This window comes from Ursus arctos, unplaced genomic scaffold (genome assembly GCF_023065955.2).
Source record: "Ursus arctos isolate Adak ecotype North America unplaced genomic scaffold, UrsArc2.0 scaffold_3, whole genome shotgun sequence".
Classification (NCBI taxonomy): domain Eukaryota; kingdom Metazoa; phylum Chordata; class Mammalia; order Carnivora; family Ursidae; genus Ursus; species Ursus arctos.
Genome location: NW_026622985.1, coordinates 24249210 through 24272154, shown reverse-complemented (window position 1 = coordinate 24272154; position 22945 = coordinate 24249210). Strand labels below are relative to the sequence as shown.

At 36.4% G+C, this 22945-nt stretch overlaps 1 protein-coding gene across 5 annotated transcripts in view; it reads left to right on the top strand.

The window, feature by feature from the left end:
• Positions 1–22945, top strand: part of HGF (hepatocyte growth factor) — a 79006-nt gene that overhangs the window by 17841 nt on the left and 38220 nt on the right. For 3 of the 5 annotated variants that reach the window (XM_044386039.3, XM_026504607.4, XM_044386029.3), the window contains 3 exons: positions 814–956; positions 6659–6779; positions 8135–8253. In XM_044386039.3, coding sequence (XP_044241974.1) covers positions 814–956; positions 6659–6779; positions 8135–8253 — 383 coding nt within the window. The remainder of the gene's footprint in view (positions 1–813; positions 957–6658; positions 6780–8134; positions 8254–22945) is intronic. The other 2 variants (XM_026504617.4, XM_044386041.3) reach the window with 1 other exon arrangement.

Sequence of the window (22945 nt, the reverse complement as noted above, 5' to 3'; positions counted from 1 at the left end):
AAAATTGCTAAAATTTTTGAAGAGACTAAGTAATTCTGTTTTTTACTCTGACAGGTAAAGGCTACTAAGTGGAGTGAGCTTAATAATAAGTAGCATTTATTGAATGTCAATTACTCTTGTCATCTCTTTGAACTTCTCAAAACACCATATAAAGTGTAAGATGCTGTAAGTTATGGTTATACTGAGTGGGCAGGTAAGCTAAAAGACTGAGAGAGTCTAAATTACCTGCTGGGGTCTCCAGTTAGTAAAAGAGAGAACTGAAATTTGAATCCAGGTTTAATTTGATTCTAGACCCTTTGTTTGTGTCACTTCATCAACCTGTTTCTCAACTGTGCAGAAAAAAGAGGGCTATTCTTCATGAGAAAAGCAATAAACAAGCAATTATCGCGGATAAGCAGTGTAATAGTGAGATTTCAAGGTTGACTGCAGTGTTTCTTCCATTCTCTCATCAGTGGCCTTGTTCAATCACATGCTGTCTTTGCGTGGAACTTTGAAATTGTGGTTCGAACGATAAAACTGTGGTTCGAACAATGTCAATTAGGTTCTAGAATGATTGGCTATTATTAGCAACTCCAGAGATGAGTCATTGTTAATGTTGTTGAATTGGGAATTCAGTCAGATAAATATTTATAAAATTAAAGTATTTAAGAATGGATGAAAATGACAGAGTTCAATTTAATATATATGGAAGTCTGAGATGGAATAAAGGATTTCTGTACTTCAGGAAAAATCTATCCACTGATTAGTAAAATTAATAGGCCCAAAATAAAGTTGCATGCTCTTATACTGTAATGATTATCATTTTAAAACTAGCTTTTTGCCTTCGAGCTATCGGGGTAAAGACCTACAGGAAAACTACTGTCGAAATCCTCGAGGGGAAGAAGGGGGACCTTGGTGTTTCACAAGCAATCCAGAGGTACGCTACGAAGTCTGTGACATTCCTCAGTGTTCCGAAGGTAAATGAACCTGAATGCCGTGCGGGGCACTCTGCTCCCCCTTTGTGTAGAACTGCAACTCGCATTAAAGGTTAACAGAGACGAATCAAACCGTAATAAATATGTTGTTCCTTTAAATGCAACTATAGATAATTATTTGAGCATTTTTACATGGTGTTTTAAAAACTGATTATCATCAGATTAATACAAAAAGGTATCAGTTTGAATTTCAACAGAGCCTGAGGCATCCCTCTGGGGAGAGTAAAAGTTTTGGCTTCCTCATGTACTGTCCCGAGTTCACACACCTCACAGTCTCTTCCCACACGTCAACTGAAAGGAGCTGAAGGAAGCTTAGCTCTTTAAGCGTAACGCTAATTCTATTCATCCAGCACCTGCTTCTGCACAAATTTTGTCAAACGTACTCTGAAGTGGTGTGGCAAGAGTATATGAGCCCAGAAGAGAATATGGGGAGGGGTCTCTGGAAGTTCGATCCACCTGTGTGCCTTCTGGTGAAAAGCAAATTTGATACGTAGAGTGACACTAAACACCATTGAGAATAGTATCTGAAGAGATCAAAGCCATAGAGTCCAAGCTGTCTTGAAGGCAGGCACCCTAAGGCCATGTCTATTTTTACCTCCCCTCACAGCATAAAGGGGCCCTGTCCTTACTCTTGCACTGGAAAACTGAATGCCTGACAAGAAGGAAGAGTAACCACTTCAGCGTTGTATGTGGTTTCACTTTTCTTACCTGCCTGACGAATGGCTGGCTTTTCAGTTCTGTCAGAAACTAAAATTCTAAAAATCCAAATGAAACATGGATTAAGTTCTGATAGAAATTTAGTAGGATTTTGAAGTACTTGGGGGTAGGGGGCTGCTGGAATGCTGTCCAATTTTTATAGTAAGATATCTTACCTGTTTGTTATTAACCAAATTTTTTGAACTATTTTTCTATAAATATCCATTTAATATTAGGTTGATACTGCTCACATAAAAAGGCCATTGTTAGTGAATTGTCATGGAGAAGGTGAATTTGTTTTCTGTTGTTAGTTAATTTAAAATTCTTGACTTCATGTGCTAGAGCCAGTTCCATCTCTGTTTGTAAACTCTTACTTTCCATTCCATATCATATTCTGTTCACTATAACTTCTTCATTGTTTTCTTCTCTTTTAAAAATAATAAACTGATCTGTGATAACGTTATGAACAAGTCTGTTTTGTATGAATAAATATGTAATTAATATTTGTTTTAAATTTACACATGGAAGTAAAAACCCTACTTTTGGGGGGAACTCTCTACTACCACATTTTTCTGAGGTTGAAAGTCATTGCAAGGAGTTTTGTTTATTGATTTTTTTGACCTGGGAAAGTGTTTTCAAGGGAAAGTAACTTGGTCAAATTTTGAATAGCTTAGGATTTATGTTACCTGCCTAGTTCTTTTGGGAATGTGATTTCTCAACCCTGGTTTATAAGAACCTTCATCAAAATACACTGGCATAGATGTGGACTGATAGACTATGTAGAATAAATGTGCTAGAAAAGAAGTAGTTGGAAAATCCCATTTCCAGTTATCCTCATCTCATTAGAATGGACATCTCTGTTATCCTTTAATAATTTGAGGTCATTACACTTCCCTTAGAAAAGGGCATTGCTTATGACTATTAATGGCATATGATGCTACTGGTCACCATGGCTCTAAAGGTTGCAGATAGGCTTTCTCTAGAAATAATTAGAAATCTGATGGTGGCTGAATAACTGTCCTGCGAGAGAAGTTAACCAACACCTGTCCTATAGGCTAAACATATTTCAGGGACTGTGAATTGGCTGTGATATTTAAATTCACACTATACTGAATAATGTGTTAGCGGGATTTTACTGAAGAGGATCTAAAATAAGAAACACTGTCAGTACATTAATAGAGAAAAACAGAGCTATTTATAAAATGTATAATACAAAATATATAAAATAATGTAGATTTATTGCTTGAAATTTTTGTAACTCTATTAAACTCTTGGCTGAATAATTATCTGAAATTTATCTGAAAGTTTGGTTCATAAAAGAAGTATATCTGATATACAGTGATTAATATTATTTTCTTATAATTTAATCTTTGAAATATATTAAGCATTCCAAAAGAAAATGAATACTTTTATCACATTAGAAACTTACACAATTATGTAAATAGTAGCATTAATGTTTAATTCAAATATTATAAAAAACTGAGGTATCTAAAATCCAGTTTCTTGCTTTAACATTTGCTTGGGATTTAGAACAAAGCAATCACCAGTTATTGGAACAGATGTCTTTTTAAATGACTGTCAAATATTCAAGTAAATACATTTTATTAAGCCATAATCATGATTTTTAATACCTTATACTTAAAGTCCCAAATAATACTGCTATAACTTTATGATATAATTTCATATTCTGTGGAGGACTTTTTAAAAACAAAGATTTAAATAAAACGATTATTTATAAATGTGGGTTTGTGAAACTATCCATATTTCAAACATACAGTTTTGCTGAAGTAATCACCAGCATGGATTTTTCTGAGAGATATTTTCAAAATAATTGTTTTAGTCTGTAAACTCAGATCACTTGTAGTTTTATAAGTGAGAAAAACAGAACACAATAATTTCTGTATTAGTTGGTTAGTATGATGAGAAAGATGCTAAATGAATCCTATTTATATTACAATTCATGTGTAGTTAATATAGTTTTCTACTTTCATTTAGGCCAGAGCTATATTTAGGAAAACTACTCTAGTTATGAATAAAAACATTTACTTAGTTTGAGTTTATGTGATCAGGGACAGTATTTTGCTTTTTTTGTTGTTTGTTTGTTTTTAAAAGGATGAACTTACTAGAACCGTTGGGTGATACACTGGCAAAAAAAAAAAAAAGAGCCAAAAGGAAATGGAGCAAGAGGGGCGACCCTCGCCCTATGCAGTGTTATGCAGATCATACTTTCACCTACCTCCTTGAGTAGATGGACCTCCTTGAGTAGTTTCAAAAGTGACTATGCATTTAATTTGGCTTTCTTGAGGTAATTTTTACGAGTAACCTAATGGCTTGAAGCAATAGTGAAACAACAAACTTTTCAGCCCAAGTAAGATGGCCAATACACTTGCTCCCCTTCTCCCCGTCCTCCAATAGGTGAGAATACAACAGGGTAACCTACTGTTATAAACAAGAAGGCAGAGGGTAATGAAGACAATGTTGAGAAGGCAGGGAGATTGACTTTCTAAAATTATTGCTATGAGTCTATCTTAAAAGTATGACCAATCAGAACGCACAGGAAACAAATTAAAATACATGAGACAAAAAGATAATTAGGAAGAATGGAATGAACCCTGGACTGTGGGTCAGAAGGTCTGTCTGTGTTCCAGGCACAGGTCTGACTTTCTCTGTTTTAGGTAAGTCCCTTAAAACTCATGTGAGCCTCGTTTTCCTCATTGTAAGGGTCAAATGATTTCTTATATGTTAAAAGTACTGAGTAATCAAAGAATTTATAACTATAATATATTTATCATCTCAGTTCTATGACAGGATACATTTTATTCCCACCCGAATAACAACTTTCATTGCCTACCAACTTCTTACGTTATTCTTGCTGACTTTTATTATTTTTAAAAATCTCCTTAGGTCTGCGATTGCATCCATAACTCTCTCTTCACCTTGCTATAAACATAACACACTAATTTATGTTTCTGTACCATTTTATGTCATTTTGCTCCATAATAGCTTATCCAAATCCATCCATCCTTCAATATCCAAGTAAAATCCGTTCCCTCCTAAAAAGCCATTACGACCAAACACTTAAAACTTCTAGAATAGAATGAAATATCCACAAACTTGCTGATGAATGCCAAGGACCAGACTCATCAGTATCCCCTGGGAACTAATGATTGATGCCCCTGCTCTGATCCTCTGAATCAGAACCTGCTCTTTAACAAGATCTCAAAGCGACTTTTATACACATTAAGGTTTGGAGAAGCAGTGATCTACCACACTCATTCTGTAAAGCAGCTGTCTTAGAGAATCATCCGTTTACTTTGTATAGCTATTTTCCCTTAAGAAAATTAAAAATCCTGAAGCTCAGGAAAACCGCTTTATAATAATCCCCACAATACTGCTTCACAGAAAATCCTTTCATTCACTCTCATTAGAAAGGGATATACTCTTATCAACTTGCATCTGCTAAAGGAGACATAGATATATTCCGATTCCGGTGCACCATACAAGGTTAGAGATTGTACATGTGGATACTTATTTCTTATGTGTGACCATAGTATTCTATTCTACTTTTTCTCTCAGTACAAAGGAACAAAGAATGATAAATGCCACATTATTTTCTGTGAAGATATCGAACTTTGTATTCTTTTGAAAAAGGGAACTAAAATCTGTACCCCATTCAACTGGAAAGCTAAGATGTGATCATGCATAACCTATGTTGAGCATTTTAATGTGGAAATGACCTTGGTCAAACAGAGCACCTCTCATTTATAGTTCAGGTGCTTACCAACTGTAGTCTGGGGAATCTCAGAATCAAACGAGAGGAAGCTGAATCGGTCCCTTGTTTTGTTCATAGATTAAGCTACATAAAAAGAAGTAGATGGATCAAGCCAAATGGTCTCATATTTCAGAAAGTAAATAGTTATTGTCCTATTAGATTATAAAAATCAAAGGTTCAGGAGTGATTATTCTAATATTATATCCCAAATTATTACAAATACCTATTAGGCTAGATACCAGTGGATAAAGCTGAACATAGATGTCTTTTCTCTGCTTTGGCTAAAGTTAGATGATGAGTAGTCACAAGATACAAATGATGTGTTTGGGGAAATTTGCCGGATTTGTAAGAAAGCCAAGCAATGATTTATTCCACAGGATTCCTGCTGTGCTACAAATCAACCTGTCCATTTGAGAAGTCTCATTTTCAGCTAGCTGATGTGATTCAGAGTTTTCAGTGTGACATAAGAGGCCAGCCAGAGGAGAACTATTAATTAACCTCACAGAATCATCAGTAGGATCCTGCATAATTACATGAGCTTATACATTTTAAAGACAGTGAATACAAGGAGTTCAATAGCAGGTCATCTTCTATCCTAGTCTAGATAAGAATGTAAGTCTGCCCAGTTATTTGACATGGATACTCAGGAACAGAAAGGAGCCATGATTTCTTTTAAAATATCCTTGTTCTTTGACTGGTACCACGTTTGAAGTTGCTCTCTCAAGTTTATGTGGTCCTGATTTTGACAATAACCCTAGGGGTATGATGTGTACTCATTGTAAGTTGTCTATTTCCTATTTATGTGTTTGGAGGGTATGTAGAGAGAAGACAATTATTCTGCTGCCAGTATAGACACTGAAATCCTGTGCATTGTAGACCAACAAAGGGTAGATCTCAAGGGCCTATCTTGTATTTCCAGTTTCTGGGTGCCTTTTAGACAGCTATTGAAGAATTAGAAAGGTAGCATCCTGGCTCTATGGTAAATGTGTATGACACTAACTACACAAATCCCATGTAAACTGTATGAAAAGCTCTGTAGGGAGTATTTTATATAACTCTTTATAGACATTAGACTCCAATTCAACATTAAAATGGTACGTAAATTGTTCTAAAAATCTTTTTGCTAAACAGGTGATTTACTGTTCTTTCAATGGAACAGTGGTGTTCTTGATTTTGCTGTCAGAAGCAATTAACATGCATACTTTAATTTTATTAGTTGAATGCATGACCTGCAATGGGGAAAGTTATCGAGGTCCCATGGATCATACAGAATCAGGCAAGATTTGTCAGCGCTGGGATCATCAGACACCACACCGGCACAAATTCTTGCCAGAAAGGTAAAATACTACCAAATCCTGCTTCCAATGATTCTTTTTACAAACTGGTATTTGCTTCATGACAAACTTCCTTAGAAATTCTCTTTGTATCATGTTTTCTGGATAGTCTTGGGGCAAAGGGACTTATGATGAAGTATATGAGAATGCTGGCTATACATTTTACTGGTCTCTCCTGAGTAGACTGAGTCCCTGAAATCATAATGGTCCTGAACACAGGAGCATCAGTGGGGTGCAGAAGGGGAGCACTAACAGAAGCTTCCTCTTTCTTTTCCATGGCAGGAAAAAGACAGAGGCTCACTAAATAATGACCACAGTCCAAGCTATGGGAGGAGGCATTATTGCTAAATACAAGCCAATATCCTTTAAAGCCACATCTTCAGTGACTTAGGTAAAGTGGGGTCACATGTGTGACACCATGACATAGGTCTTGCCCATACAAAAGGAATGAAAGGTGGAGCAAACAATTCTTTGGTTGCTTTATCCTAGCATTTTTTGCAATTGCCAATCTGGAGAAGTCATGCAACCAAGTCTACTTTTCTCCTCAGGAATAGTTTTGAGCTTAAATGGTTTAAAAAATATATATGTCTACTTTGGCTCATTCATTTTATATGAAATATTGAGTTGAAAAAATTCCCTCTATTATAAAGAATAAAAATGCAAACAATTATAGGGGAAGCTCTATCTCCACCTTTCTGAAAGGTGTTTTTCTTTATCTTTTTGTTTGTTTGCTGTTCTCTTAAATTAAATTAAAACTGTTTTTAATTTTTTTTTAAGTATATCTATTGTCTTTTAAGTGAGGGCAGAAGGAATATGGTAGCAATTAAAATCAAGTCACCAATTCAAGATTCTGTTAATTTAAAAGGAAGAGGGTATAGAGAAAGTGGTGTGATGGAGTTTCTCTCTTGCCATGGTGGAGAAGAGGGCATGACCTAGAAGGGCCTTATTTTCAAAATTGAGCTATCATTAGTAACAGAACTATTGAAACCTAACTTTCAGTTTGAACTTTAAGCCTGCCCCCAGAAAAGGACCCCTTTTCTTAATGAGCATTCTACGTGAGGTCATGTTTATGTAATCTGTCCTTAACTGGGCTTTGTGAGAAGAGGATTCAGTTTGGGACCTCAACTGTTGGACAGGTACCAAGTGGATCTAACTTATTAGCAAAGGGGATGCATTCTGTACTTACTAGATATGTATGCTAACAGATGCAATAGTTGATAATCAGCAGTTCTGGTAAGGCGCAACAGAAAATCTCTTCTTCCCCATCTAGTAGTATGTTGAATGTTATTTTGTGAGCTGAGGGGTGGGTGGTGTTTCCAGGCAGATTTACATGACACTTTTCTTGGTGTGGTTTGCAGATATCCCGACAAGGGCTTTGATGATAATTATTGCCGCAATCCTGATGGCAAACCGAGGCCATGGTGCTATACTCTTGACCCTGACACCCCCTGGGAGTACTGTGCAATTAAAATGTGCGGTAAGTTAAGGTCAAATTTATTGCTTCCTTTTCCTCTCACAGACTGGATCTAAGCAGGCGATTATTAGTGAGACAGGTTAACAGCTATTTTGCTTGATGTTTAATGTGTGTAGGTTTTAATATTTTAAGAATGTGTTACATAATTCTGCCCAAATCTTCAGAATTTTCAGAGAGTCATTGTTTTGAAAGAGATAAATATGCAAGTGAACACATATACACAAAACAATTATACTTACTGCAAAGGCCTAAATGGTCTCATTCTTATGTTATTAAAAAAAAAATCCAGTGAGGAAGAAAAAGATCAGGGGTTATGTGCAGTATCCTAATGTCATTAGGGCCATAAAAGCTAGGACCTTAGATTTTTACCTTCCAATCTGGTATCCTTTCCATACCTTTCCTCCCCAGACATAAAATGAGCTGTCAACTGACAATGAGCCTCTTCTGGTGAATGACAGAGTTGCATGAAGACTAATAAGTCTACTAGAAGAATCTCACAGACATCTTTGATCTCTAATGGCTGATTCCCACCTCTCTGGCTGCCTTGTCCACAGCCTGTGTTCTGTTCCAACCTCTCTTAGCTGTGCTATGGTTGTTTTCCATGTACTGGCCTTTACTCAACACTCCTGAATTTCTTTCCTCACTTGCTTTGTGGTAGCTCTTTTAAATCTGTATACTTGGTCCTCTCCTCCACGGTTAACTTACACATTTTTACTCTTTGAAATAATACTGGATAATTAGATTTGGCCGTGCAGGTCTTATTTTTTCAGCTGGATCCTAAGACCAGTAGAATCACATGAATTTAGTAAGGTATAATTACATTATAAATTCTTGATGATATAAAGATATGCATATATAGAGGGATATATAAAGACAAATAATCTACATAAGTTCAGGTACCAGCAGCTTAAATGATAAGTGGACAGTTCTGAGGATAGGGATAGGTATTTGCATATTTTCCTAGTAGCCTGCTGGGGATATTCCTTTGAACAAACTTAATTCAATATTATCCACAGTGTGATACTGCCAAGGTAAATCTCTCTCCACTTAGACCTGCTAATAAAAAGGCAATGTTTTGGACAACTCAAATAAAGCCCATCGGCAGAGGATGTGTCTGGCATATGTGAAATAACTGCAGAATCTGGTAGGCTCTCAGTGTGAACACGATGTTCCAAGGCAACTGAATCATCTGTTTGGTCCCTTAAAATAAAAGATGACTCTTATGACAGTGTTTCTCTGTATAGATTAGGTTAGTTCCACTCACTGACTTTTAAAATCTTGTTAAGCTTTCCATCGTTTTGGACTACTTCCTATAGGTAAGGTACTATAAACCAACATGTTGCCCTTCTGTTCTGTGTGTGTGTGTATTTTAGGTACTCTTGCAAATTGTCTCTGGAAAAAGATCCATATAAATACACACACAGACGCACACATGTTCACATGCATACTCATCTGCACATTCACTGTTGCCCTCCTATTAATTTACCAACCACTGTTTGGTTATTTTAAAAGACGTTGTGAGAGAAGAGAAATAAAATAAGTATGACACTTCCTCACATAGATTTTTTTTTTCTTTTCTGTCCAAAGAAAAGCTGGATAGAAGCAACTAGCATGCAGATGGCTTTGTTAAACAGCGGATGATGTTTATAGGATGTTAATCTAAGAAAAGGGTGGTAGAATTTGTAAGCCAAACCTATATAGTTAAGAACAAAATAATCTTTTAAGCATTGGGAATATTTTAGAAATATTTCATTACAGGAAAGCTTTTAGTTTGTAAAATCATATATGGAGACTACATTTTTATTCAAACGAATGAAAGTTGACATTCTGCAATTCTGGAAAGCATATGAGATAATGTTTTATGAATATGCTTCCAAATATTTTGGCTTATATTTACAGTACAGCCTATGATGCAACACCAAGACATTTGGTGATGGTTTTAGCCGTGTAACAGTTTTCTATCACTGTATAATGAATTACCAATAACTTAGTGGCTTAAAACAATACATACTTATTATGTCATAATTTCTGTGGGTCAGAAGTCCAGGCATGACTCAGGTGGGTTCTCTGCTTAGGAACTCACTGGGCCATGACCCAGGTGCCCGCCAATCCTGCTGTCCCATTTAAGACTCAGCATCCCATTCCAAGTTCACTGGTTGTTGGCAGAATTCAGTTTCTTGTGGTTGCAGTGCTGAGGTCCTCGGTTCCTAAAGACTGTCTGATACTTCCTACTGCATGACTCTCTCCACAATAGGGAAGTTTACTTCTTCAAGACCAACAGCACAGCTTTCTGCTAGTTTGAGCCTCTGACTTCTACATCCTCTTTTAAAGAGCTCACCTGATTAGGTCAGGACCACCCATGGTAAGCTCCCTTTAATTACGTTAAAGTCAACTTATTAGGGACTTTACTTACACCTGCATAATCTCTTCACTTTTGCTGTACGACATAAGCTAATTACAGAAGTCTCCAAATTGGTATCCATGAAACCCACGGGAACACAAAGACTGTCCTAGGGGTCTGTGGGTGCGGACAGCTTAGAGGTTCAAATTCTAGCTCCTTTACTTCCATATGAATTCTTGCCCCAAATCTTCTGCTTGAGGTGCATGTGTTCCTAAGGGGTTAGTTAAGTTCAAAATCCTTCCTTCCCATTCACAATTTCCCTTTCCTACTTTACTGAACAAAGGCAAACTGCCCATCCTTCCTGAATTTTAATGCAGTCCATTGTCCTGGGGTATAAAAATTATTTATGTACTATTAATAATTACATAACTCTATCCAGAATATATACATATATACATGCATTTGTGTGTATATATGTGTGTGGTATATATGTGTATTTATCTCTTAGAATTCTGTGGTCACAAGAGATTTAAATAATTAATTTTGAAATATAAAAATCTTTCAGAAAAGTATGATGGGGTGAAGAATAAAAGCCTCTCCAACATAAAATACATTAAATTCAAATAGCATTCCATGGCTAAAGTGGAATGGAAAAAATGATTCAAGGAGAAAAAGAGCTTGATAATGTACACTTAAGCAGGAACAGGTAGGTATCAAATCACTCCATCATTTAGAGTCCGTTAATCAATTTAAAAGTGTGATATAAAAATTTTGGTTTCAAAATGTCAGTAGTTAACATATGCTAGAAATCACATCTTTTGCAGCTATTTAAACTTGCCATAAAAAATGTAGATGTCAACTTAAAAACATGTGAGAGAATATAAACACTTTTTCAAAATTCTTTTAGTAACAGGAACAAAAAACAAAAGCAAAACCAAAACACCACCACCAGCCGAAGACCACTGAACCCGAAGAATTACTATACATTCCCAGTAATTGGCGTGCAGAGGGCTGAGAAAGGAGGCAGGTGGGTCTGAGAAGGGCTAATTTGAACAGGCTGCATTAACTCAGTCATGTGAATTAATGCAGCAAGCAGTGAGAATAACAAGGCGAAGAAGGATGTGAACAATATTGAAGAGGTTGGGTGTCCAATATATAATGACAAATCGGATGTAGCGGGAAGTGAGATAGAGAAAGAGGAAAGTCTTAAATATTTTCTAACTTATTGAATAGGTGATGCATATTTGAGAGGGATGTAACTTTGCGGACAAAGGTAAGAAAGTTCACTTCTTCTTATGTCGAGGTATAGGTGCTTGATGTCTGTACTCAGAGCACATCTAAGTTTCGTCTTTTCTGAAGCTCATGCAATATCGTTAAGTAAATAGTGACAGCCAAAACTTTTGCAGAGCAGCAATTCCAGGGAGTGTACAGAAAACACAAGGAAAATTGGCAGCTCCTTTTCCATAGGATTTATTCAATACATATTTACTGACTAGCTCTTAATACGTCAAACACTTTCCTAGATTCTGGAGATGTAGAAGTGAACAAAACACTCCAAGGCTTATGATAAAATGGAAATTTCGGAGCATTGGCTCTAACTATAAAGTAAAAGCTGACATTGCCTTGACATTGGCATATTGACACCTTTCAGAGCCAAGGTTTTGAATCCTGCGCTCTGTTCCTTTTATTTGTTAAATAGCTGGATGAACCACAGATTTGTTCCTGTCACTTTGCTTTCAACCTTTTAATCCTACAGTGAGTGCATCCCTGAAAGTGAATGTCGGCCACGGTGTTCCGGGACAGGCCTTCTCAGTTATCCTTCACACCACATTCCTCAGAAGGTGATTTCTACCCAAATGGCAACCGCTCACAAATATTCTGGCTATATACCTTTTTAAAAATATATTACAATTTTATTTGACAATTATACATTAAGAAAGCCAAAACACGGTTTCAAAATTTTATGAACAGATTGCCTCCTTCTGAATGCATCGGGAACAGTATAATATGCACATATCCAGTTTTCTTCTAACAATTCCTGAATCAAAAGCACAGGGGTAGAAAAGAGGGAATTGGATATTTTAAACTTGCCATAAGTTTTTAGCATACTTAAGCTCTGGAACCACCCCTGATGTAGAATGAAGTAAATAGACCATCTGAAGAAAGGTAAAGTTTCAAGTCCAAATGCTGCATTATGAAGCTTTCCTTTCTGAGTCAAGAGGGTTTCTATCTCAATCAGTGCAGGGGCTCCCTAGAGGCACAGAAGGAAAATGCAGATACCCAAGGGCAGATCCCATCTTCTGGAAGTTAGTTATCCTCACCCAGAGAGATCAGGTTCCTACTGTTCTGCAATATCACATTGCTGCACAAGGCCCTCTGAGCAGGGTCCAGGCATTCCCATTGCTCCTGAGAGAATTCTGTGCCCTACCCCTGAATGTCATCCTATTTCTGGCTCCTATTCTGTCTTCTTCCTCCTCTACCAGGCTTCTTCCTCAGGCAACAGGAGCATGTAGAAGGCAATCGATTGTTTCAGGGGCCAGTGTCACTCTGATTCAGTTTTGGGTCAAGTCAATCATCTCCATTTTGAGGTAGGCTCACTGAGTCCCATAGAGGGAGTCATTTCACCAAGTTATCCTGAGAAAGTCTGAGTTGAGTGAGCAGAACTGGATGGGACTGAACTCTGAAATGCTGGCCTGAAGGAGATAGTGGGCGGGAGTGTCTTTATGGACCTTCTCCCTTAAAAATTCCACGACCATCTTTCACATGTGCTCCACAGAATGACCTTGCTCTGCACCATCCACGTCTGGGTCTACCTGGCTATATAACTTTTAACAGATATCCGGGTATATGGAATTTTAAGACATTGCAAATATATAACAAGATTGGAAGCCCTGTATAGTATCTGAATGAAGTACTGATTTTCTTATGATTTTCCTCTATAATCACTTTATATTCTGAATAACAGTTTGTTCTATAGATTAGTTCACTGCCTTTCAGAGAGAAATAATACTATTTTTTGGGAGTAATTATATTCTTCTGAAGTGAAAATAGTTCTTTGGCAATTGAAAAGCTGTCTTTTGGTTGATGTTCATAGAAAATCTTATTGATTATTTAAATCAGTTGTTCACAAACTTCTTGGACTGAAGATATTTTTATACTCTACCATTATTGAGAACCCCAAATTGTGTATGTGGGCTATATAAATCAATATTTACTGTATTGGAAGTTAAAATATAAATTAAAAATATTAATTCATTAAAAATAGTAATCTCATTTGATGCTAATAAATACAATATATTTAAAATGAAAAGTAACTATATTTTTCAGAAAAAATGGGTGTGGTCCCATTCGAATATACATTAACTGGCATATACCTGTTGCCTGCTCCAGTTGTTTTCCACCTCTCACCCCCGGCGACTCACCCAGTTGGAGATTTCTATCATCTATCACCTGTTTCTGATATTTTTCTTTTATCTTGTAGGATGGTCTAATCTGCTTTTCAACTCTCTGTTGTATGACTGGTGCCACCATTACATTTAACATCCAAAAACCTTGAATAATCCTAGACATGCTCTTTCCTTCACTCCTCACATTGGGTCCATCACTAAGACCTGTCAATTTTATCTTCTATGCACCTCTCAAACCTGGCCATTTGACTCCCTCACTGTCTCCTTTATCCAAGAGAGTGTTATTTTTGTCTTGAATATTTAAATAGGAGTTGAATCCATATTTACTAGTTTTTCCCTTCAATCCCTTCTTCACATTGCAAACAGAATGATATAAAAATCTGAGTATATCATTTCTCATCCCTAGCACACCACACCACACACACATACACATACACACCCCAGGTAAAAACCCTTCGATGATTTCCAAAGACAAAACAAAACCATCTTTTACTTCCCTACCCATATCTCCAACCTCCTCTACTACCACATTTCCTCCCATGCTGTCTATTCTAGCCAGAATAGCTTACTTCTTGTACTTCATAATTTCCATATTCTCATTTACAGTCCCTTTACCCCTGCCATCTCCTCTGCCTTGAAAATTTTTTTCTTCCTTCCTTACCCAGTTGACAGCTACTCATTGTTCAAATTTCAACTCAGTTACTATCTCCTCAGTTATTATTTCTTCATTTGATTTCCCTGATTTGGTCAAATGCCTTATTACATATTGATACCACCATAAACCTCTCCTTCTAAGTACTTCTTATAAGGAGTCTGGTCTTTACATTTGTTTTTGAAATTATTTGATTAATAGCTCTATCAAAATTTTTAAGTTCCAACAGAGCAAACTTAATGTCTCTTTTTATGTCAGTGCATTGCCTTGGACATGACAGGGATTCAAGAAATATTTGTTGAATGAATGAATGTTATTTCTACATAATGGTAGTTTTTCGTGTGTGTGTGTGTGTGTGTGTGTGTGTGTGTGTGTGCATCTCCTGGATTTTTTTCTGTGGTTCTAGATTTTCATGTGACAACTTAGCTTTTCTCAGACATTGCCACCCAGGAAGATTTTTTCCTATCATCTCAACTCATCCTAAGGTTTCATGCTTCCCTGAGCTACTTTTGTTCATTTGTTGCTGGTTGTCTTTTTTTTTTTAAAGATTTTATTTATTTATTTGACACAGAGAGAGAGCTAGTGAGAGAGAGAGAGAGAGAGTACAAGCAGGGGGAGCAGCATGCAGAGGCAGAGGGAGAAGCAGGTTTCCTGCTGAGCAAGGAGCCCAGTGCGGGGTTCCATGCCAGGACTCTGGGTTCTTGACCTTAGCCAAAGGCAGATGCTTCACTGACTGAGCCACCCAGGTGCCCCAACTTGCTCGTTGTCTTGATGATTTTTTCTTTACCAAAAAATAGACAAGTTTCAGCACGTTTTACCTTATTTTTCTCCTCTTTCTTCTTTTTTAAGTTCTAGATACATAAGTGTTCAGAACCATTTTATTAATTTTTTAACAGCCTACTGTGGTGTAGTTGATATAACCTGCACATATTTAATGCATACAATTTGATGGGTTTGAACATACTCGTATACCCATGAAACCATCTCCATAATCAAGGTAATAAACATATCTATCACTTCCAAAAGTTTCTTCCTGCCTGCCCTCCACTTTTTTTATGTGTAAGAACACTTAACTTGAGATCTACTCTCGACATTTTTTTAGTATATAATGTAGTATTGGTTTTTTTTTTGAGATAGTTTAAAGGTTTTATTTTTTTATAATAATTTTTTATTATGTTATGTTAGTCACCATACAGTACATCCTTAGTTTTTGATGTAGTGTTCCATGATTCATTATTTGCGTATAACACCCAGTGCTCCATTCTATATGTGCCCTCCTTAATACCCATCACCGGCCTATCCCAATCCCCCACACCCCTCCCCTCTGAAACCCTCAGTTTGTTTCCCAGACTCCATAGTCTTTCATGGTTCATTCCCCCTTCTGTTTACCCCCCCTTCATTCTTCCCTTCCTTCTCCTACCGATCTTCCTGCTATTTCTTATTTTCCATAAATGAGTGAAACCATATGATAATTGTCTTTCTCTGCTTGACTTATTTCACTTAGTATAATCTCCTCCAGTTCCGTCCATGTTGCTGCAAAAGTTGGGTAATCGTTCTTTCTGATGGCTGAGTAATATTCCATTGTATATATGGACCACATCTTCTTAATCCAGTCATCTGTTGAAGGGCATCTCGGCTCCTTCCACAATTTAGCTATTGTGGACAATGCTTCTACGAACATTGGGGTGCATATGGCCCTTCTTTTCACTACATTTGTATCTTTGGGGTAAATACCCAGTAGTGCAATGGCTGGGTCATAGGTAGCTCAATTTTTAACTTTTTAAGGGACCTCCACACTGTTTTCCAGAGTGGCTGTACCAACTTGCATTCCCACCAACAGTGTAAGAGGGATCCCCTTTCTCCACATCCTCTCCAGCAATTGTTCTTTCCTGCCTTGTCCATTTTTGCCATTCTAACTGGCGTAAGGTGGTATCTCAATGTGGTTTTGATTTGAATTTCCCTGATGGCTAATGATTTTGAACATTTTTTCAGGTGTCTGTTAGCCATTTGTATGTCTTCATTGGAAAAGTGTCTGTTCATATCTTCTGCCCATTTTTTAAATTTGATTATTTGTTTCTCGTGTATTGAGTTTGAGAAGTTCTTTGTAGATCTTGGACACCAGTCTTCTATCTGCAGAGTCATTTGCAAATATCTTCTCCCATTCCGTGGGCTGCCTCTTAGTTTTTTTGACTGTTTCCTTGGCTGTGCAGAAGCTTTTTATCTTGATGAAGTCCCACAAGTTCATTTTTTCTTTTGTTTCTCTTGCCTCTGGAGATGTGTCATGAAAAAAGTTGCTGTGGCTGATGTCAAAGAGGTTGCAGCCTATGTTCTCCTCTATGATTTTGATGGATTCCTGTCTCACATCGAGGTCTTTCATCCGTTTGGAGTTTATCTTTGTGTATGATGTGAGAGAGTGGTCAAGTTTCATTCTTTTGCATATATAATGTAGTATTGTTAACTATAGGTAGTATGTTATACAGATCTCTAGTTCTCTAGAATTTACTCATCTAACAACTGAAACTTTATACCTGTAAAACAACTCTCCATTTTAGAAATGTGACCAAGGCAGATCTTTGATAGCTTTCTACTCAAACTATTGTTATAGAGTGAACCATGCAACCCCCCCCCAACACATATACACATTCATAATTTAAAGCCTTTATTTCCCAATGTGACTGTATTTGGAATAGGGCTTTTAGGTAATTAAAATTAAATGAGGTCATAAACATGTGATGCTAATTTGCTGGGATGAGTAGACCTTATTAGTAGAGTAAGACAGAGATCTTTCTCTCTCCTCCATATAAGGACATGGCAAGAAGTTGACCATCTGCTAGCCAGGAAGACAGGTCTCACTGGAAACCAAATTGGCTGGCTCCTTGATCTTGGCCTTTTCAGCCTCCAGAATTGTGAGAAATACACTTCTGTTGTTTAAGCCACCGAGTCTATGGTATTTTGTTATGGTGGTCCAAGCAGACTAATACAGGCATGTTGACATTGGTAAATAAATAAAAGAATTCTTCCTTCCAGTAACCAATGTACATTGGTGTCATTTTAAGAGAATATGTAACCTGTGTTTATATGTTGGGGAAAGAATTTTAGCAAATTATTTTCTTTCTTAAAGAAAGCCTTTATTTCTCTGTATTTTATTACTTCATCCAAGGCTAGAACAGAGATTCATAGACATAAAATCTCATTATATTCTGAGTCAGGAAAAAAGCAATACCATCAGTACCCTTTCTCAAGGGAAAGATCTTATACTTGGAGGTCTTTTTCAAGTCATCTTCCAAGGAATAAGAGTATAGAATTGAAGACCTTTCATGAAAGTCTTGTCTCTCGAGCATTTTATACCAGAAAAGTCTTGGATAAAGTCCAAGGAAAAGTTTTAGATAGGAATTCTAGGTTCACATAGAAAGCAAACGTGCAAGCAATTTGAGGTTTGTACTTTGGAGGTCTTTATACTCTTTCCCATGTCAATTTTAAAACAAGAAGCTCTTTAAATTTTCACTGAGCCCGATCTTGCCATTTGTGGCTCAAAGAGCACAAGTCCATTGATGAGAGAATAGCTTTACACACTGTTTTCAATCTCCAGGGACCATCATAAAGTAAACCCTATGTTTCAGTTGCTCTTCAGTAGCTGAAGTGGGAATATATTGGGTTGGGCTTACGTGTTCCAAGGAATAAGCAGGTATTTGTCCAATGGCCTATGGAACAACTTGCTCCTAGATATAGGCAAAAGAACAGCAACAGCTTACCACCACTGTGAAATTTAGATTCGGGGTGGGGAGGGAGAAAGGGGAGTGTAAATGTAAGAATTTACTTATTGTTCATGTAAAGGTAGTGGAGCTCTGGGCATGACTCTCTGTACATACATGTGCACTCATATTTTCCAGTTGCCTTTCACAGACCTCCATCAGGGCCGTGTGGTGTCTCAGCAAAACTTTGGCTAGCCTTTCACAGAGAAAATGGATTAGATTTATTATTAGTCATCTTGTCCTAGTGGTTTTTCTGTTGGGTGGCAAGATGTTCATCTCAAGGATTACATAACAGTTAATGTTTATTCTCTCAAAAAATCTATTCAAATCTCGAAGTTCACGACCAGATATTATAGCCAACATCAGAACACATCCATACCAGCAAAGTGAAATGAATGTTCCAAGAGACACCCATGGTATTTGATTATGTCGTAAAAGGACAGTGAAAAATGTCAGTAGCACATGTTCTTTGTAAAACATTTCCAAATAGAAAACTTTGTGTCAGTCATCAAAGAAAAACGCTTCTTCACTCATAGGCCACTAAGGATCATATAACTATTTTCCATTTGCTCCAAAGGGTAGCCACTACTAACACCCTTGAACAAATGTTTTATTTGTGAGGAAGTCACTTATTTGTGAGATTCTAGTATTTTTAGTGTGCATGGTAGACATATTGCAAAAATGTTTGTGTATATGAAGATACTCACATGTTGCTTTGGCTAAACTTGATCAACATCAGCTGATATTTAGAGGTGTTTCTGTGCTTTTTCACACATTTCTTGGCCACTGGACACTTCAAAATCTTCCCTTATTCGGGTCACATATTAAAGTTTTAAGTCCAAAGGGATAGCTTTCCCCAAATTTAATAGTTTTCCCAAATCAATTGGCATGAAACATTTGTTTTTGCACGAAGTTTTGCTATTTATACAGTAGGACAGATGAAGGAGTCTATTTTATTGCAATTAAAGGATTACTCATCTTGTTTGAGTAGGAACTATGTATGTAGGCAACAAAGATGAAACATTTTTACCATAGGTAAATGGTCTATGAGAAATCATTCACATGGTCCTCATCAGATAATATGTATTCGAATAATATGCATGAGGTTTCATTTTATTCTATACATTGCCACCAGAAATCATGTAGTTTTTGTTTATGAGGTCACTTCTAGCAGCTGAATGTCAAATGGGAAAAATACAGACACACTGAGTTCAGAGGGCACCTTTTAGTTAATGAAAAATATTATCTCAATACAGCTAGTTCATAGTTAAAATCATAAGGAATATTTCCACTGAATTAAAACATAAGAATAAATAAAACCATCAAGCTGTTTGAGGTTATGTATTTCAAAATTATGGATTTTTATTTAAAATAAAAGATAAAAAAAGAATAGGTTTTTTTTTTTTTTTAATTTAATATTTTGTTGAGGCCTGTCTTAGGCTGCTGTAACAGAATACCATAGCCTGGCTGGCTTCTAAACAATAGACATTTACTTCTGACAGTTCTGGGGGCTGGGAAATCAAAGATCAAGGTGCCAGAAGATACCTCATGCGCTGGAAGGGGTGAAGGAGCTCTGTGGTGTCTTTTTTATACAGGCACTGATCCCGTTCATGAAAGATCTGCCCTTATAATCTAATCATCCACCAAAAGCCCCACATTCTAATACCATCACATTTGTGATCAGGATTTCCACATATGAATTTGGGGGAGACATAAATATTCGGTCTATAGCAAGGTCTAATGAAAAGTTATATTTATTTTGTACTGTGCTCTATTTTTAATAATGTGCAGTAATTCTTTGCATTGTGTAATTTTTGTAATATCAGAAGTTTGAGTTCCCATCAAAAGATTAGAATCTGTTAAATAATCCAAATTATTTAAAACAAATCCAAACTTATGTTTTTTATTTACTCATTTTAATTTACACCATCTTTAAGTGAATATTTAATGATTCCTTAAATTTATATCAAAGATTTTAAATTATACTAATGAAAGTTTAGAAAAAAATTGTTCAACAAAATTGTTCAAAGGAGGATTTTATGACTGCTACTTTTAACAGTGAAAAAATGTTTTATTAAATCTTGTTGGGAATCTCTGCAGTTGAGGTGCAAAGTTAGTACCAACAATTAGGTCTCCGAACTTGACACTGGAATTTTAGTGGATGAATCAACAGTGAAATATTTTTCTCAATATTTTTATTCAAGTGGTTTTTTTTGTTCTGTTCTGTTTTTTTTACTTAGGATTTTGTAACACAGATATTTCTTTTCACAGATACTCCTAAAATTTGAAAACTTTTCCCTCAAATTAGGAAAATTTTCATTTTCTACTAGCCTTAAAATTTTATGATTCCTCTTAAAATTTTCTGATGAACACGTGGTTACTCACTGAATTTAATAGGTACTGATGTCTTCATGAATTATGATAATATTTGTTTAATTATCTCTCTTTTATTAAAAAAAGTAAATTAAATTGTTTTCAGTTTAAGGCTCTGTGTTTCAAATTTTAATTGTCATGGGTTATTTCTACAAAACGTCGCTTTAATAAAGGTATTTATGAAAAATTTACTTGAAAATCCAATTACTTTTGTCTAATAACACATGCTAGAAATGATAATCTGATTTTTAATCTTATATTCTTATATTGATATTATAGTGTCCAAGCAGCAGAGCATGTTAATCTCTGATGGGTGCAGTCTCTTGCTATTATGTTCTTAGAGGTAATGGATGTATATCTAGCCAAAGGCTGCCCCGATTGACCTTGAAACTCATCAAGACTGAGTTTTGCAATTACATGTTCACAATGTCACAGTAATACTTGAGAAAAATAGTTCAGTAATAAACAAATAAAACCACACACAAATACATAGGAAAGTAAGACAGTCGAAGTACCCAAGACAGACAATGAAGTCCCTAAGAAGATTAATTGAAGTACCTTTGCTCTGGCTGCCCTAACTCTGACCTTCCTCCCCTCATCTGGGTTCTAAATCTAACTCAGTTTGCTTCCCAGGAACTTGTGCCCAAGAAGTGGGGGAATAAATACTTTTCTTCTGGGGTGCTTGGGTGGCTCAGTCGGTTAAATGTCTGCTTTTGGCTTGGGTCCTGATCCCAGGGTCTTGGGATTGAGTCCCATTTTGGGGTCCCTGCTTCTCTAAAAACAAAAAACCAAACAAACAAACAAACAAAAAACGCTTTTCTTCTTAAAATGTTGAGGTAATGAATTGATAAGTTCCTGGAGACACTTGTTTTTGTCTTTTTTACATCATAGTTTTGTAACTAGATATGAAATATGTCAGTACAAGCTTGACTTCTTAACTGTTTTAAAGTTATCACCTTTTAAAGATGCCCCCCCCACATACACCCAATATCCTCAAATCATTTAACAATTAAATCAACAGAAATGTAGTAGCTTGGTGGCATTTGTTTTGATAAAATATAGTTCCTGAGGACCTAGAAAATCCATCTTATTTTCTATTTCATCTAAAAACTTTATTTTATTTTTTCTAAAGATTGTATTTATTTATTTGAGAGAGAGAAAGAGAGAGCATGAGCAAGGGGGGTGCAGAGGGAGAGGGAGAGCAGGCTCCCCGCTGAGCAGGGAGCCCAATGTTGGGCTCTATCTCAGGACCCTGGGATCATGACCTGAGCCAAAGGCAGAGGGTTAACCAAATGAGCCACCCAGGTGCCCCTAATCTAAAAACTTTAATATTAAAATCATAAATGACTTGATTAACTAGCACTAACTTTTTCTATACAAGTCATTTCTTCCAAGCCAATGAATTTTGTTCTTCCTGAATTGATGTATGTAACCAATATCAGTATATATTAATTCTCAGAAATCAACTCTCAATGACTACTTTGTGGGTTAATCTCTGGACATTTTGCTTATCTCCATTTGAAGTTCCTTTTAATTTAAGGTATTTCTGAGCCAAATTTTCATTCCCTGCAGTAGATACATAAGAAATAAAAACATATTTTAAAAGGAACTGAAGAAAAGTTATTTTAAGGACAATTTATGGAAATCTGTTTATACAACATATTCCAGTGGTTGACATGGTCATTAATTAATCTTCCTCCTTTTTCTCTGAGTTTCATAGAATAACTCCAAACTTAGGTTCTACTTATTTTGCATGGAACTCAGTGAAATAAAACATTAAGCCCCATAAAGAGTAATTATTTGTAAGAAATTTATTTGTTTATTTACTTGTTTATTCATTCATTCATTCATTTTAAAGACTTACCTATTTGAGAGAGAGAGAGACAGAGTGTGCGTGCACACATGTGAGCGGAGGGCGGGGCAGAGGGAGAGGGAGAGAGAAAATCTCAAGCAGACTCCCTGCTGCACAGGGAGTCCCATGTGGGGCTCAATCCCATGACTCTGAAATCATGACCTGAGCCGAAATCAAGAGCTGGATGCTTAACCGACTGAGCCACCCAGGTGTTCCAGAAAGAAATACATTTTATTTGAATTTTAGTTGCTCTAGAAAGTTTTCAGTTACATTTTGTTTGAAAAAATATTAAAGACAAAAGAAAAAATCCAAGTTGTA